The sequence below is a fragment of the Sycon ciliatum genome, chromosome 1 (assembly GCF_964019385.1).
Source record: "Sycon ciliatum chromosome 1, ocSycCili1.1, whole genome shotgun sequence".
NCBI classification, from domain to species: Eukaryota; Metazoa; Porifera; class Calcarea; order Leucosolenida; family Sycettidae; genus Sycon; species Sycon ciliatum.
This window is the reverse complement of record NC_088643.1, coordinates 5,828,495-5,844,865: the sequence shown is the minus strand read 5'-3', so window position 1 is coordinate 5,844,865 and position 16,371 is coordinate 5,828,495. Positions and strand designations below refer to the sequence as shown.

General features: G+C 47.6%; 1 protein-coding gene across 1 annotated transcript; it reads left to right on the top strand.

Annotated features, from left to right (window-relative positions):
• Positions 1-1,341: 1,341 nt before the first annotated feature.
• On the top strand, positions 1,342-4,153 carry LOC135804492 (uncharacterized). Its single transcript, XM_065318411.1, has 4 exons — positions 1,342-1,596; positions 1,811-2,533; positions 3,523-4,013; positions 4,129-4,153. The coding sequence occupies exons 1-4, from the start codon at positions 1,342-1,344 to the stop codon at positions 4,151-4,153; spliced, it is 1,494 nt and encodes a 497-aa protein (XP_065174483.1).
• The last annotated feature ends 12,218 nt before the right edge of the window (positions 4,154-16,371 follow it).

Here is a 16,371-nt window from a genome sequence, read left to right as displayed (position 1 = left end):
CACGCTTTTTGTAGCGAAAAGAATAGCATCATGCGCACCTGAGGTGCAAAGATCAGGGCTAGGCAAATTGTCAAAGTTGAAAATACTTGTAAAATAGACTTAACTGGACATGTGAAGTGGTAGTGCAAATAGTAGGCTGGTGTGAATCAATTATTTGAACCTGCCATAACATCTTCTCTAAATCTACATTTACATGTACACATGTACTGTAGGTAGAATAGGTGAAAGAAATCGCATGAACGACTCTTTGCACAACAAATCTTGTAAGGGAATTTTGATAATGTTATTGCTGGGCAAAATACCATTATGACGTTTATTTTCGCAACATGGTATGTTGGATAGACTGATAATTTATCTGATATATTCATGTGAATAAACTGCTACAAAAGAGTCGATGTCTGTAATGACCACAATTTCATATCACCGAACCTGGCCAACTTTTCGACTTCATTTTAAGTCAACGAGGCTTCTTTCATCTCTGGGTGGACCTCATTCACCATACATTACAAAGTTGGATGGCCAAATATTACAAGGGAAATGGGATTGGTGTGCGAACACAGTTGGTTTGGCTGCGCTGTACAGTTGTTGTTGAATCTTGTTTCAGTGAGTAATTTAGTCGATTTCTTGACTTTGACTGGTATTCAAGAAACAATGGACTTTGGACCAAACTGTCAAAGTGGGCTAAAAAATGTCCATCTATGGAAATGTGGACATGTCCCCTGATATTTAGTCTGTAAAGACATTAATGAAACATCCAAACACGGAAACATCCGACTCTACCACATCTTACCATGTCCTCCACATCAATAATTATTGTATGCATACACAAAAGAAAATGATGATTTTCAGTGTTACAGTTATGGCTACATTAGTTAGACCCGACTGTAGAATGAGCACTATGTTTCAATACGGTGTTTGGTGGATTATGATTGCTATGGTTCATCTCTCTCCTGTTTATCTTACATGCACAGCGTCGCTATGGCATCAGCCCATTGTTGGATTTATCGTACATCGATATCAGCAAAACATTGTTTGCGGTCACAACAACCATGAGATTAGATATGTACATCTGCATCCGAATCTACAACCTTCTACCTCCAAGGAAATATAATCACATGCCGCGTCCAAAAAAAGTCCTGGACCTGGCTCTTCCATTGCTCTCTGCCGAAATGGAATCGTTGAAAAAGCAAGGGGAGGACTACGCCACAATTATCTGTAATCACGACTCTCTGGAATGCTCTATTCTAAATGGTGTAGTGAAAGGCCTGCCAAAACTGGAGAAGATTGACATAGAGCAAGAGCACCCCCCGCCCAGTTCTGATGTGACAGGATATCCACAAGATGGCACGCCTTCTAACAGATTGGGGGAACCCATTTCTTGGAGACGGCATTGTTAGTCTGTCATCCCGAATTTGTGCGACTTCCAGTTTGCAGCAAGATCTTCTCCGGGCATTTGATGTTGGCAACACTGCCGTGCAACGCTTCATCACTGAGCGTGTAACCAGCAGCAACGTGCCCTTCTTCAACCCGCTGCCAGCCCACAAGCTACTCACGTACAGCACCAAAGAGAAGCCACAAAGCAAGAGCAAATCAAATGTAAGTTCACGTATAAGTGTGAATAGTTATGTTTTTGGCTCACTGCACCATTCAAATGCATATAGATTGTTATTGAGTTGTTGTATGTGGCATGCAGACATAATCTCCATCATAATTCGATGACACACTGAACAAGTAATTTCCAGAGTTACTCTTAGGCCCTAATTTGCGGCGTCCTGCTCTCTGTTGTTTTGTTCTGTCGTGTGTGACATAGGCGCAAGCCGTCCAAGATGACCGCCAATTGTTCACTAAGCTAGCAATCATGGCAAAGCACCGCGAGGTCAATGCCAGAGAGTTAGTCGAGTATCAGCTGGGGTCAGTACCGTGGGCGATTGCCAACGCAGATGGCACACGAGTCAGCACAGTCAAGTCCAAGCTTCTGATGGAACTGGAGAAAGACACTCCCCTCCTGGAGACGGTTCCTGGACAAGGTGCTATTCTTGTTGATGGCATGGCTCTGCTCCAGTCCATAACTACCATACCTGCTACATTCGGTGAGCTGAGCACCCTGATATTCGACCGCCTCATCACTACAATGGCAAAGTTCGCCGCAGTAAGAGTAGATTTTGTCTGTGACCAATATCCGGAACTATCCATCAAGGGCCAAGAGAGGGCCAGCAGCTCAACTAAGAATGTTCCACTGCGCCTCCAAGCAGAACGAAGTGAGCAGCCCACACCCCGGCAGTGGAAACGCTATCTGTCCGATGGGCAAAACAAAATGACACTGATTTCCTTCATCAGCCGTGACTGGAGAGCTAGTGAGACACTCCCGAAAAAACTGAAATGTGGCCAGAAAGTCATTTTGACAGTGAAGAAGGACTGCTTCCAATTCACTGCACCTGCACCGGGGACATCTTTGTTTACAGTCGCCGCTGTTCCAGAACTGACCTGCTCCCACGAGGAAGCTGACACCCGGCTCCTGTTGCACGCTGCTCATGTTTTTTTTTATTTATTTTTTTACTAAGGCCACAGCTTCCAATCATGACATGCAAAGCAGCGGTGCAGCATCGCAGGCATGAATCGTGGACGTGGTGACGGGGTCTGATGTGCTCCACCGACCTAGGGTCTCGGCTTCACTGCACAGCAAACGCGTCGAAAGAAAACGGGGGCTAATAATTATCGGGAGATGGGGGGGGGGAAGAAGAAGAGAAGAAAGAGAAGAAAGAGAGAGAGAGAGAGAGAGAGAGAGAGAGAGAGAGAGAGAGAAGAGAGAGAGAGAGAGAGAGAGAGAGAGAGAGAGGGAGAGAGAGAGAGCTGGGAGATAGAAGAGCACAGTGCTCTTGGTGATGGGGACTGCGAAGGATAGCAGGTTCTGGGATATGTGCATGAGAATCAGAATATTGGTGATGATGGCAGCAGGGTTATAAGGTAAGCAGCTGAACACTAATAAGAACAGGGAAAGCGTTGGCGAGCAGATTCAAAGTGCATCAGTAGCAGAGAGCCAGTCCTGAGCAAGAAGGTGACGGTACACCTTTTTCTTAAAGCTTTGCATGTGAGGCTGGGCGGGTGGGTGGTGGAACAGGTCTGGTGGCAGGGCATTCCATGTTGCAACAGTGCACGCAGGGAATCCTTGGAGACAGCTATTCCGGGTGTTGGCAGGCAGGCCAGTTGTCATCTGGTATGGATGGGAATCCTGCAGCTGGAGAGACTGACGGGTAGGTCTTGTCTCGGGGGCACGGTGAGTGGCTGGTTTAGGCAGCATCTGCTTCAGAGGGCTGGATGCATCTAGATAGCAGAGCTTGTAGGTATAGGCAAGTGCAGCTACCAGGCGACGGAGTGCCAGGCTAGGGAGCCACGTACCTGCTCCGATGATGTGGAGGGCCCATGTCTTCCAAGGCCAACTGCCGGTAGCTGTTATCAGTTCCCCCAACACAGATGTTGCAGTGTTGGTTGGCAATTGCGTTGTGCCACGACTTGCACGGAAAGGTCATTTTCAAGACGAGACGGCAGCAGCGCGCACGTTTGGTGGACATCAACGCGATTGCGGAAGCACTGGGCAGTTCAACGTGCCGCGCTTTCATCGGTGTCCACAGCTTCTCCGGATGTGATTCGGCGAGTGCATTCGTGGGGAAAGGGAAGAGAGCTGGTCTGGAGCTGGTCAAGAAAACCGCACAAGCCTGTGAAACAATGCAACATCTCGGCCAGGATTTCAGCCTCAGCAATGACCTAGAGAAGAGCTGTGAAGCGTTCACATGCCTACTGTACGGGGATAGTAGCACCCGTGACGTTGGTAGTGTTCGCTACAACATGTTGTGCAAGAACACAACCACCCCGCAGAGGATGCCTCCGTCATCGGCTGCTCTGAGGCAGCCATTCAAGAAGGGCAAACTATCAAGCTGCTGTCTGGTGGCGCGCCCTCCAGCCAGAACCAGAAATCGAATCGCCCGTTGGAAACGATTGGCTACTGGACACAGATGGTGAGTTCTCTGGCAATGTATACCCTTTCTAAATGGTCGCATTTATTAACCCAATTTACAATGCGCTCTATTGTACAGATATATGACGTTTTGTTTACTTGCAATCTGTATGCAGGAATATCCTGACAGGCATTGAGTAAAGCTACCTGCGAATGCAAGTGGGGGTTTAACATGGCCGATTGCGTGGCCACCATAATTATAGCATTGCACTGCCACTACAGTAACTACCCATACCTGAAGAAATGATTGATTTGATTCTCTACTCCTGTGAAATTAAAGGTAAATACCTAAGCAACTGCTCAGCGTAATCAGCTGCAAGTGCCGCAAGGGATGCAGAACTGGGCGCTGCTCATGCAAGGCGTCATCGCAACCTTGCACAGATGTCTGCCAATGCAAAGCACAATGTCACAACCCTGCCAACATCCTCAACACAACTGCACAACAAACAGATGCCGCGGGCGGCAGCGCAGGTGCTGAAGCCATGCAGGACGACTGCGAAGTGGATGATGCCCATGACGACCATGATGACCTCCATGCAGATAATGCGGAAGAGCCAGCACATGGTCCACCAAGCTCGGACACCAGTGACCCCAGCGACTCAGATAGTTCGGACAGCGAACTTAGTGCGAACTCCGGGCCTGAGTCTGATGTGGAGTAATTATTTGTTTTTGTTATACTTGTAAATATACTTGTAAATATTATGAAGGCCAGACAGTGTACAGCGTCAGTACTGTTGGTCAGTGTGGTGCAATGTTATCGCCATGCATGAGCTGATTGTGAAGAGCTCTTGGGTCCTCTTTTCTTCTTATATTAAGTTAATCCTTGGCTGAGTTACTTTGTTCAAAGGATGCACAGTACTGACGTCCTACTGTCACATAATTACTGGTTTGGTATCATGCAAATAATTCTCCTGTGATCTAGAACAGCTACCGTGGTACGTGTTTGTATCAAAGACACGTACCTTAGCTGCTTCAACACACAACTCTCCGTCCAATAGTTGACTGGCATGAAATCGAATGTAGCGATGAGAAAAGTACTACAGGTGAGAATAATCGCCTCGATGGAGACTGACAGTGCTACGTGACCTGCCTGCCACCATCAGGGTGAATAGGCATGTTGCAGTTTACACTAACAGGAAGCTCCCAAGTCGGCAAAGACAGCCTGTACTGTCCTCCTCGAAGTGAGCAATACAAAATAATTTAAACACTTCTATCGACAATGTTTTTATGCTTCGGTTCGCCTTTCTCAATTTGAAAAATTCACCAAAATTTGGTCCTCAGATGGAAAAATCCCACTTTGTGTACGTGCTCTTCATTTTCTTTTTTCTGTCCCTCCAGGAAATCGCGATTCCACGGATGCAACAAATTTCGCGATTTTCGCCCAAACCCGCGATTTTCAGCAAAATCCGGGATTTCCCGCGTTTTTTGTTGTTTTCTGCACTATATCTCACATTTTCTGCACTTTTCACGCAGTGCTTTCCATGATCCTGTAAGGCTGTAGGTTATTTCCACTCGTACTACTCCCGAGTAGATATACGATGCAACAAATTGCGTGATTTGGCCCAAATCTGCAATTTTCTGTAAATAATTCCGCGAATTCCTGGCAAGTTCTGCATCGTTCCGCACTTTTCGTCGCATTTTTTGTTGTTTTCTGCCGCAATTTCTTGCGCAAGTTTTCGAGAGTTTTTTTCCGCAAATTCCCGCAGGGACAGTTTTTTTCTCTTCTTCCGTGGTTGGTCTCACCCTCTCCTCAATTCAATTGGCTGTCTTGACATGCCACGAGGTGCAGAAATGAATAAATAAAAATAAAATAAAAATGTCTGCTTGCGTCATGGAAACGTGTTGATTTTGGCCATTTTCACGCACTAAACGGCGCAAACATTGTGAAATCACCGGAACGAAAATTTAAAATAGTGTTCGACGAGCGAACAAACCTCCTCGCACCATCGTTGCTACACAGCTTCGGGACGGCCAAGTAACATAGTTAGTTCTCAAATCGTCCTCTAGAGGCCCTTACCTAGCTCTGTGCGAAGTTTCAAGTCCTCCCTCTGAAGTGGCATACCCCGAGAAAAAAAAGCATCCTACAGATTTCAGCTCCCGGACTAAGTACTGTAGCATGGAAATCCAGTCGATTTACCGGGGCCGGCGCCCTCAGGCTCAGCGCGTACAGAACGCTGCGTGCTGTACACAATCATGTTGATCCGATGCGACCAGCGCGCTACTGCGCATAAAGTGCATACCGCTTATCCACGGCTAGGCTGCACGGCGAGCGCTCTGGGGGCCGGGGCCGCTAGACGTGCGACCGGATCTCCATGTCCACGACAGTGTGTAGTAAGCGTGTTGTTGCGTAGCGCGCGCGCTGTACTCTTGGAGCTTTAGTTTAGGCAAGTCCACTTCGGGAGCTGATGTGTCACTAGGGAGTAGGGTGCAGCACTGTAGTCTGTAGCCTTGTGTGTAAGTACCGGTATTAGTTGTAGTTGTAGGGCTTCGTGAGCACGGAGCATGACTTTCGGAATAATAATTTAGTACACATTCAGTCGAACATCGAGTTTTGCTGCAGAGGCTACATGAAATACTGGATAACACAAAACTATTTTTTTCAGTCTTTATTCTGTCCAGAATACACAGCTACAGGCGGCTCTATATCGTTTTTCTCCAGTTTTACAAGACTAGTATTGATGTTGCTGGCCGCTGTTGCTAACTACGTACAGTAATTGTCGAAGCAGAAAGAAGAACTCAAGCAAGGATCGAAGGCTCTCTCCGCTACAGAATGTAAGGCAAACTGGGAAATGAATTTTACTGACAAATTTCAAGAGTTCGTTTTTTCGTCATATCATAATTACGATAAATTATCAAGAAGAAATTATAGATGCATCGTATGGGCTTGTCTGATTTGCTCCAGTTTGGCCAGGCTTGACGATTGCAGTACAACTGCTGCTGTCAGAAGGAAGATGAAGAAGAGGTGAGTTGGCATAGTACTATTTCATTGAGAACAACTGACGGCCTTCCAACACTAAGAATGTAACAATCTGGCATACAGTGATACTCAGAAAATGGACACACTTCAGGCTCTTTACGAACATCTTGATTCTTGAAAGTTTTCGGTTTCATAGAGGTGATAAAACAGCGCAAAGAAGAATATACCGTAGAATCCCGCAGATAATCCCACCCGCGTATAAGCCCATGCCCGCGTATAAGCCCAGGGAAAGTTCGAACATCACAAGGCTTCGTCAGCAATGTACTTCTCACTTCCTTGGTACTTTTCAATAGCACAATGTTGGTGTCAGCATATAAGCCCATGCCCGTGTATAGGCCCATGTTCTTGTATCAGCCCACCGAAATGTCCTTGTGAAACAGATAAGCCCATGGGCTTATCCGCGGGATTCTATGGTAGCTGAAACTAACAGCGAAAATGCGTGACCCATGCATAGATAAACAATGACACAAAGGTGTGAATGCGAGAAAACCCAACAAGCGTGACAAGTGGTGCAACAACAAGCGACGACCAATGGCCATAACTAACGAGTTTTTGACGGCCTACCTAACAGCCTAATTTTGAATCTAATTTCCTTCTGTTTTCAAAGTTGGGTTTCTTTGTGTGAATATACAGAGCTTCCAAACCATTCAACAATCTAGCACTGCGTACACGTGACACAATCGAAAAACAATCGTCTGAATACACAGCAGGACATTCAGGATGCTTAAAAAAACGACTAGCAATTGACGTCTCATACTTATTAGAAGTAACATCAGAAAAATCAGTGTGTGAGGTGGACACGTCCGATATCAAAGACTAGTCGAGCGGACCTTAGCCGTTGACTCTGCCAGTGCTTCACATGCTGCTAGCGCCGATCTCGTCATTCTTATACTTAATATGGTTCCTGTCACCGCCAAGCCGGCAGGTGTCTTGTCTGGTTGTTTTTCCGGTGGTCTAGATAATTGTGAGGTACCGTTGCTTGGTGTTGATGCTGCTGCGTTAGACCATCTTGTACCAGGATGATTCTTTGCTGGGCGTGCCCTCCGTGGTCGAGTTAAGCGTGCGTGCTGGGGAATAATGTGTAGCGGTGCGTGTTGTCGGATACGTGCGTCCAGATGTTGAATGGCCCTACCTACATGTTGGCTCTCACACTCGAAGTGATCATCTTGGATAGCTGGCCTGTAGGTAGGACGTCCTTCCTCACCGTGATTGCACGCACCGTGGAGTAAATAAAGTGAATGTGGGCATTAGGTTTTTCAGACCTATCTTCTGAGGTCAAAGGACTAAAAGAGGAACTGGTCACCCTCAAGGCATCCGCCTTTGCGAAACCGATGAGCAGCAGGCCAAAGGCAGTTGGAGCTGGACGCACAACAACGAGCGGCAACTCGTCAACGGCTGTCACTGGGGGCAAAGTTCAGCGTCGTAGTACAGACCCATCGCACCGTAGCACATGCACAGGACACTCTGCAGAAACTCCGTTGACAACGCCTGTAGCAACGGACAGTGCAGGGGACGCGCACTGTACGAATACCGGTAGCTCTGAGGCCCACGCTGCAGCTACAGCAAACCACACGGAAGTTCATACTGCAGCAGCAACAGCAGACGAAAAGCACAATACCGGCGACAGTGGTCAGGATGCAAAGGGTGTCCAAAGCAAAGGACAGTCCCACGTTGTCCCACCCATGGATGACGAAGATGACGCCTGGATTCTGGTATCGCATGACAAGCCCCGAAAACCAAAAAAGAAAGTCATCTTTGTTGGCAACCTCAAGGCAGGCACAACTGAGGAGCAACTAGCAACTTACTTGCACAGGAGAATTGCTGCTGCTGCACTCCCTAACTTCCCGCTACACAGCGTGACAACACTGGAGAAACGGCCACTCAACAATTCTCGCCTCACGGTGTCAGGGCGGGTCATGATCAATGCACAGGATGCTGGATATTTGCTTGCCAAGAACTTTTGGCCGGGCCGAGTGTACTCCAGGCTGTGGAAGTTTGATGCTGACAGAATCAGCAGTGGGCGAGCCACGTCTGGCGAAGATATTGGAGACAGCATTGACCATAGCACATCCACCCCAAGTAGCGGTACTGCTTCTGTGGCCTCTGAAAATGGCAGCAGCACCGGCGACCAACTCTTTGAGGAGACCACGGGCGACCAACTCCTTCAGGAGACTGAGACCATCGTGGACAAGCTCCTTCAGGAGACGCGGATGGAGACAGACAACTTGTCTGCCGCACCACCAGCGACAAAAGGTGCATCAACACCACTGCACAACAGCCAGAAGAGGAATAGCTCGCACCTCTCCCCTCCTGACGCTGGAGATGCGAAAAGACCACCAACAATCTATTAGATCATGACTAGTTCACATTCCACGTTGAAAGCACTGTCCCTGAACATCTGCAGCCTCCGCCAGAAGCTGCAGGATCTAATGCAACTGGCCTCTACTTGTGTGCCCAATGTAATAGCTGTCTCAGAAACTTGGCTCGATGGTACTGTCGAATTCGAATTAGGACAACGGACAACGGGAACAAGTTAGTGGTGGAACGACATTTATTAGGGACGGGACAAGAGACCAAGACGAACGAAACGACTACATTGAAGAGTGAGAAAAAAGAGGAAGAGATCAAGTCTGAACGGCAAGATAAAGGGCCTGGGTAGCTATGGCAAATATGGGCACGCAAGTAGCTACCCAGGCCAACGGAACAAAAGGAGACCAAAGGTGAGTACGAAAGTGCATGCAGGCCAGCTAGAAAAGGTACGGGAGGAGGTACCTAACAGTACCATTACAACAGCAGAAATGTCCATACCAGGTTACACCCTACATCGCCTAGACCGTTGCGGGAACTTGGGTGGTGGTGTGTGTATATACACTGATGTCGGACTGAAATGCCACCCCCGGCCAGATCTTGCCACACGGGGTATTGAGTGCTGCTGGGTAGAGGTGAAGGCCCAGCCGAAGCCTTGTCTCATTGCCTGTCTGTATCGGCCACCTCATATGCGAGTTTCTTACTGGCAGGCCCTGGAAGCGGCGTTCACTCGTGCGATGAGGGAGCCAAAGGATGTGATAATCTGTGGTGACTTCAATGTTGCCTATAGCTGCCAGAGTGGTCAACTCTCATATCTATCTGACATCGCGAATACCCTCGGACTGTCACAAAGTGTGAGTCAGGCCACAAAAATCGGAATTACGGAATCACAAACCACCCTGGACTTAGTATTTAGTACGTTGCTGTGCAGAGCCCCAACCATTGTCTCCCCAGTATCATTTAGTGACCATTCGGCTGTCATCTCTACCCTGGCAACCACTGCTGACTGTGCACCCCAGAGTGCTCAACCGCAGACTCGACACCTCCGAGGCATCAACATGGAAATGTTTCGCAATGACCTCGTGGCTGCAAACTTGTGCTCCTTGGATGGATCGTGTGATGAGATGTGGACTCGATGGCTGCAGAAAATCCTGGATATCCTAGACAAACATGCTCCTTTGAGGACCCGCCGCACCAAAACACGCAAACATGTTCCTTGGATGGATGCAAACCTGCTGGCCACAATATCTAGTCGAAACCGGGCCCACCGCAAATGGCTACGCACCTGCAACCCTGTGGACCATGAAGCTTTCCGCCAGACCAGACGTGATGTGAACCAGCTTAACCGACGACTCAAGGCCTGCTACTATCAGGATCAGTTTGCCAATGCGGAAGGCCAGCCAAGACAAACATGGAGAGTGATTAACCAGGTATCAGGCAGAACACGGACCCACACTGCTCCTCAATGCCCCCCGGATGAAATCGGACAAGTGTTTGCGGACATCGTCACCGATGCGACTCGCCCAAAGGTGCTGTCCATCCCCTCTGGTCCGCATGCAAGTACTGATCTCTGCTGTTTCAAGCCAGTATCCATCGCATGTGTACGCAAGTTGCTCAGCAGTGTAGATACGACAAAGTCAACGGGCAGTGATGGCGTACCCGCTCTTGTACTAGCAGCATGCTCTGACCTCTTAGCTCCATCAGTAACTCTCATCTTCAACAAGTCACTTTCCGAATGGAGATTTCCACTATCCATGAAACTTGCAAATATCACCCCTGTGTACAAGAGCGGCGAACCTACTAAGGCCACCAATTTCAGGCCTGTTTCTCTGTTGCCTATTATCTCAAAGATCCTTGAGCGCATCGTACATTCGCAACTCACTGAATTCTTGACCACCCACAGCCTCTACCCAGATTGCCAGTTCGGATTCCGGAAACAGCACTCAACAGAGGATGCTGTTGTGATGACATCAGAGGCCTTTGCCAATGCCAAAGACTCCGGACTCTCATTTTGCTCCGCCTTTGTTGACATGTCGAAGGCATTCGACAAGGTTGGACATGGCACCCTCATCCGCAACGTCTTCAGTATTGGTGTTGGTGGAAGTGCGCTGAATTGGTTGGCAGACTACTTAAGTGACCGGCAGCAAAGAGTTGTCATTGGGAACCAGCACAGCAAGGTATTCCAGCCCAGCACTGGTGTGCCCCAGGGTTCCGTACTTGGTCCTCTGCTGTTTGTCCTCTATGTCCGTGGTGTGGCAGCTGAAGTGCAACCGCATGGTGTGCGGACAGTTCAGTTCGCAGATGACATGATGCTCTATATATATTAGCAGGGACAAACATCAGCTGGAACGCAGTATGTCTTCTGCAGTTACACGCCTGGCCAGATGGCTTGCCAGCAGGAACCTGGTACTAAACGAGAGTAAAACCCAGATTTTGTTCATCCCTGCCCATCGTTCTGTGAATCCTCGTGTCAGCGTTATGTGCTCTGGAGTTCACCTGGCACAAGTAGAATCCGCAAAGTATCTTGGTGTCCACATGGACCAAGATCTCAAGTGGACCACAATGGTCAACCAGATCGCCAAGCGAGCTGCCTGTAAAATAGCTGTCCTGTTTAGAAACAGGCGCTGCATGCCCCTCCCGTGCCGCATCACGTACCTGAAGTCCATGATCCTTCCTGACTTCCTGTATGCTAGCAACTGTTTCTCTGCTGGCCTCACCTCACATCAGCTCGAGCGCCTAGCGCGTCTACTCAAGCGCGCAGTCCGCTGTGTTTACAACGCTCCATTTGTATCCCCATCTGCGCCGCTGTATTGCCAATTGCGATTGCACTCGCTAGAAGTTATGTACTGCCACAAGCTTCTTGGCTACACTTGGCGCTGCCTTCAGGGTAAATGCAGCACATTGCTTACCGATATGTTCAGTCCTCTTAATGCCGGCCGTGCTACACGTAGTCAGGGAAATCGAGCACTTAAATTTCCAGTCACTAAGACATCCGCTGGCACACATTCTGCCTCATTCCAATGTGTATCACTGTGGAACAGGCTCCAGCCCGACATCAGGAAAATCCCACAGTACCACCGATTCATGCGATCCCTCCCAGCACCTGCTGCTTTTCAGTAATGCCACTGCCCGCTGTATTATTATTTCCTTTACTGGCCTAACTGGCTTTTACAATGTAATACTTTACTACCCACTCTACTCAGTATCATTACCTTCATTACCCACTCTACTCAGTATCATTACCTTCATTACCCACTCTACTCAGTATCATTACCTTCATTACCCACTCTACTCAGTATCATTACCTTTATTACCCACTCTACTCAGTATCATTACCTTCATTACCCACTCTACTCAGTATCATTACCCACTCTACTCAGTATCATTACCCACTCTACTCAGTATCATTACCCACTCTACTCAGTATCATTGCCCACTCTACTCAGTATCATTACCCACTCTACTCAGTATCATTACCCACTCTACTCAGTATCATTACCCACTCTACTCAGTATCATTACCCACTCTACTCAGTATCATTACCCACTCTACTCAGTATCATTACCCACTCTACTCAGTATCATTACCCACTCTACTCAGTATCATTACCCACTCTACTCAGTGTCATTACCCACTCTACTCAGTGTCATTACCCACTCTACTCAGTATCATTACCCACTCTACTCAGTATCATTACCCACTCTACTCAGTATCATTACCCACTCTACTCAGTATCATTACCCACTCTACTCAGTATCATTACCTTCATTACCCACTCTACTCAGTATCATTACCCACTCTACTCAGTATCATTACCCACTCTACTCAGTATCATTACCCACTCTACTCAGTATCATTACCCACTCTACTCAGTGTCATTACCCACTCTACTCAGTATCATTACCCACTCTACTCAGTATCATTACCCACTCTACTCAGTATCATTACCCACTCTACTCAGTATCATTACCCACTCTACTCAGTATCATTACCCACTCTACTCAGTATCATTACCCACTCTACTCAGTATCATTACCTTCATTGGCATTTTATACTTTATTCTCCTTTTTAGTCGATATCATGTAATTAGGCAAATTTGCCTGTTTGTTCTTCGACTCTAAATAAACAAACAACAACAACAGGTAATTGGACTCCACGGCAGACTTAACACGGTGCTGAACCATGTGGGATACTGACTCGCTTTTTCCACGGTAAACATTGGTATACCGTATTGGTGGACACTTCGACATTCTTCTTTGGATTGGTCACAGTTACATATAGGGAAACCGGCCTAAGACGACCACCGCTCAAGGGACCTTGAAAACGTGGTCTCAGTGACCAGGTGGTCTCCTTATCCAGGGTCCTTTGACTGGAAATAGCATCCCTTGGTGCTTCTTTCAGTGGTCTTCCAGGACAGGTGGTCGCCTTATCCGAGTGGTCGCCTTGACAGGTTTGACTCTACTTGACAATAACAGACACGGGGCATCCTCTGTGACGAAACAGTGCAGTTAACTTCTCCAACTCCTGCAGCAACCGTGAGGATGAACAAGGGCGACGCGCACGATCCACACAGTTACGTAACAAATTGATCTTATACAGTGTTGCCCAAGACGAATCCCAACCACTGTACGAGCCAGTGGCCGTAGGCTTGCGATAGACCGATGTGACAACAGCACCATCAATTGACTTCTCAACGAGCACATCAAGAAGAGGTAGACGATCAGACTCCTCAAATTCACACGTGAAATCCAACATACCATCAACAACCTTCCTCAACAGATCACGAAATTGGAGGCACTGAGCCTCGGACTGAAAATACGAGAAGGAGTCATCGACAAACCTCACATACAATGGGGAGCATCAAACTGACCGGAATCTGGCATTCGTAAAAAGTTAAAAGTTAAAAACCAACAAATATAATTGCCAAAACAGGATTAAGGGGCGAATCCATGGCAACACCATCAATCTGTCGATACATGACGCTACCAAATGAAAACTCTACACCTGACGTTACCAAGCGGATCATTTCGAGGAACGAATCTTCACGTAACTCGCCAGGTGGACATAGTGAGCGATGTTATAGCGCTTCACAGTAATTATCGATAACTTTATCCAAAGGAACATTAGTGAACAAACTGACAACATTGTAAGAGCACATATCAAAGTTATTGGGGAGGGAGTGGTCGCTCAGAATATTGACAAATTCAAAACTGTCATGATCTAAATTATTTTGATAATGAGGAGCGTAGTAACGAGTTTCTTGACGTGTTAAATAGTATTCACCCTGCCCTTCGTTTTACTTGTGAGCATGAACAGTCCAACAAATTTTCATTTCTAGATGTGCTTGTGGAAAAAACGAGTAGTGACGTTCTGACCACCGTTTATCGAAAGCCGACGTTTACTGGTCAGTACATTGTATATGACTCTTATTGTTCGTCTCAATATAAAGTAAACTTAGTGCATAACCTTGTAGATCGTGCGAAGCGTATTTGTTCTGCCTGCAAGCTGCAGGAAGAGCTTGATTTTCTCCGGGCAGTTTTTGTCAAGAACGGGTACCCTGAGTTTTTGTTGCAGAAGTTGTTGAAAGTCGAACAAACTACGAAGGCTCCTATGATTGGTCCTGCTCGTTGTCCCGTTTATTTATGTTTGCCGTGGAAAGGGCAGGAGTCGACTTAAGTTTGTAGTGCAGTCAAGTCTGTTGTTTGTCGAACATACTACGCAGTACACTTCGTCCCAGTCTTTACGAAGATGCGTGCGTTTACGGTGCGGAAGGATGTCCTACCAGCCCATCACCTAAGTCATCTTATTTACAACTTTGAATGCCGACAATGCGCTAGTCGGTATGTTGGTAGGACTGTTCAGCTCCTGAACGCACGCATCAAACAACACACACCACGTCACATACTTCCACCTTGCGCACAACAACAAAGACCGAAGCGAGGGCGACCTAGAAAACAACCAATAACCACACAGCCGTTGCCTACACAACCCGCGGATCCTGGCTCACAGACTGTGCTTGCTCCGCCGTCGCTGGTGGCGGTGGTGGAGGAGAATGGGCGTGGTGGCTCATCGGGTCGGCTTGTATCGCCGCCTTTGCTCCGGCCGTCGGTGGTTCCCTCGTCAGTGCCCCCGGCGGCTTTGGCTGAGGCGGTGCCGCTTGCGGTCCCGGTCCCACTGCCTCCTCCTGATCCTCCGCCATCGGTTCTTGCGGCGGTGGAGCTTGCCAGTGGGAGACCGCGAGCAACACTGACAGCTGCATTAACACTACAAATGCCGACTCAAAAAGACCCACCTTGCATATCAGTAGCTCCCACACCAACACCAACAACGCAATCTACAGCAACCACAACTAATCCACCATCCAAGCCCATAATTGAAAGACCAAGACGATCAACAGCCAACTACAACAGAAGCTACGCACTCAGCGGACAAGGGCGAAAGGAGGGACGTGATAGCAGGGTGACGGCCGAGTTGAGTTCAATGGACCCGGTCAGGCGGGATGGACGAGACAGAGAGAGTACAGAGGAAGCGGAGGATGGAACGGACGGCGGAGGGAGCAGTGAGTCGGAGAGCAGTGATGGGAGTGATGGTGAGAATGCCGGTGAGAGTGTTAGTGTTGTGCGTAGGTTTCGTGGTAGCAAGTCTTCAGTGTACAATCATCTGCTAGCTATTACTGATTGTTGCAATCCGTATTCCGACTCTCCGTTCACTGTATTGTGCCGTGGTCGTCATGGTTATGGACTACAGTTAAAAGTGTTGGAAGCTATCTATCAGCGTCTGTACAAGCCTAATTTGTGTGTACAGAAAGATAGTATAATTGGGTTTGAAATTGTTCAAGTAACGTGTCGTGTTTAGTGCGGCCAAGCTTGGCCGTTAATGTTCTAGGTGTAATGTACTGCTGTTATGTGTTATCACGTTTTCTTTCCTTCCTTTCTCCTTTGTTCATTTCTCGCTTTGATTGTTAAAATTCACACTTCTAAATTTCACTGTTGTTGCTCTTAGTGTTATTTCTCTGACTTAGATTTTCTATAATAGTTCAATTTTTGTTTCAGTGTCCTTTAGTACAACGACGATT

Bases quoted from the DNA above. Each gene is read 5' to 3' on its own strand.
- LOC135804492 (XM_065318411.1), top strand. From the start codon at position 1,342: ATGGCACGCCTTCTAACAGATTGGGGGAACCCATTTCTTGGAGACGGC. The intron at 1,597-1,810 runs GTAAGTTCACGT...TGTGTGACATAG, and splicing joins AAAGCAAGAGCAAATCAAAT to GCGCAAGCCGTCCAAGATGA. The intron at 4,014-4,128 runs GTGAGTTCTCTG...ATCTGTATGCAG, and splicing joins TTGGCTACTGGACACAGATG to GAATATCCTGACAGGCATTG.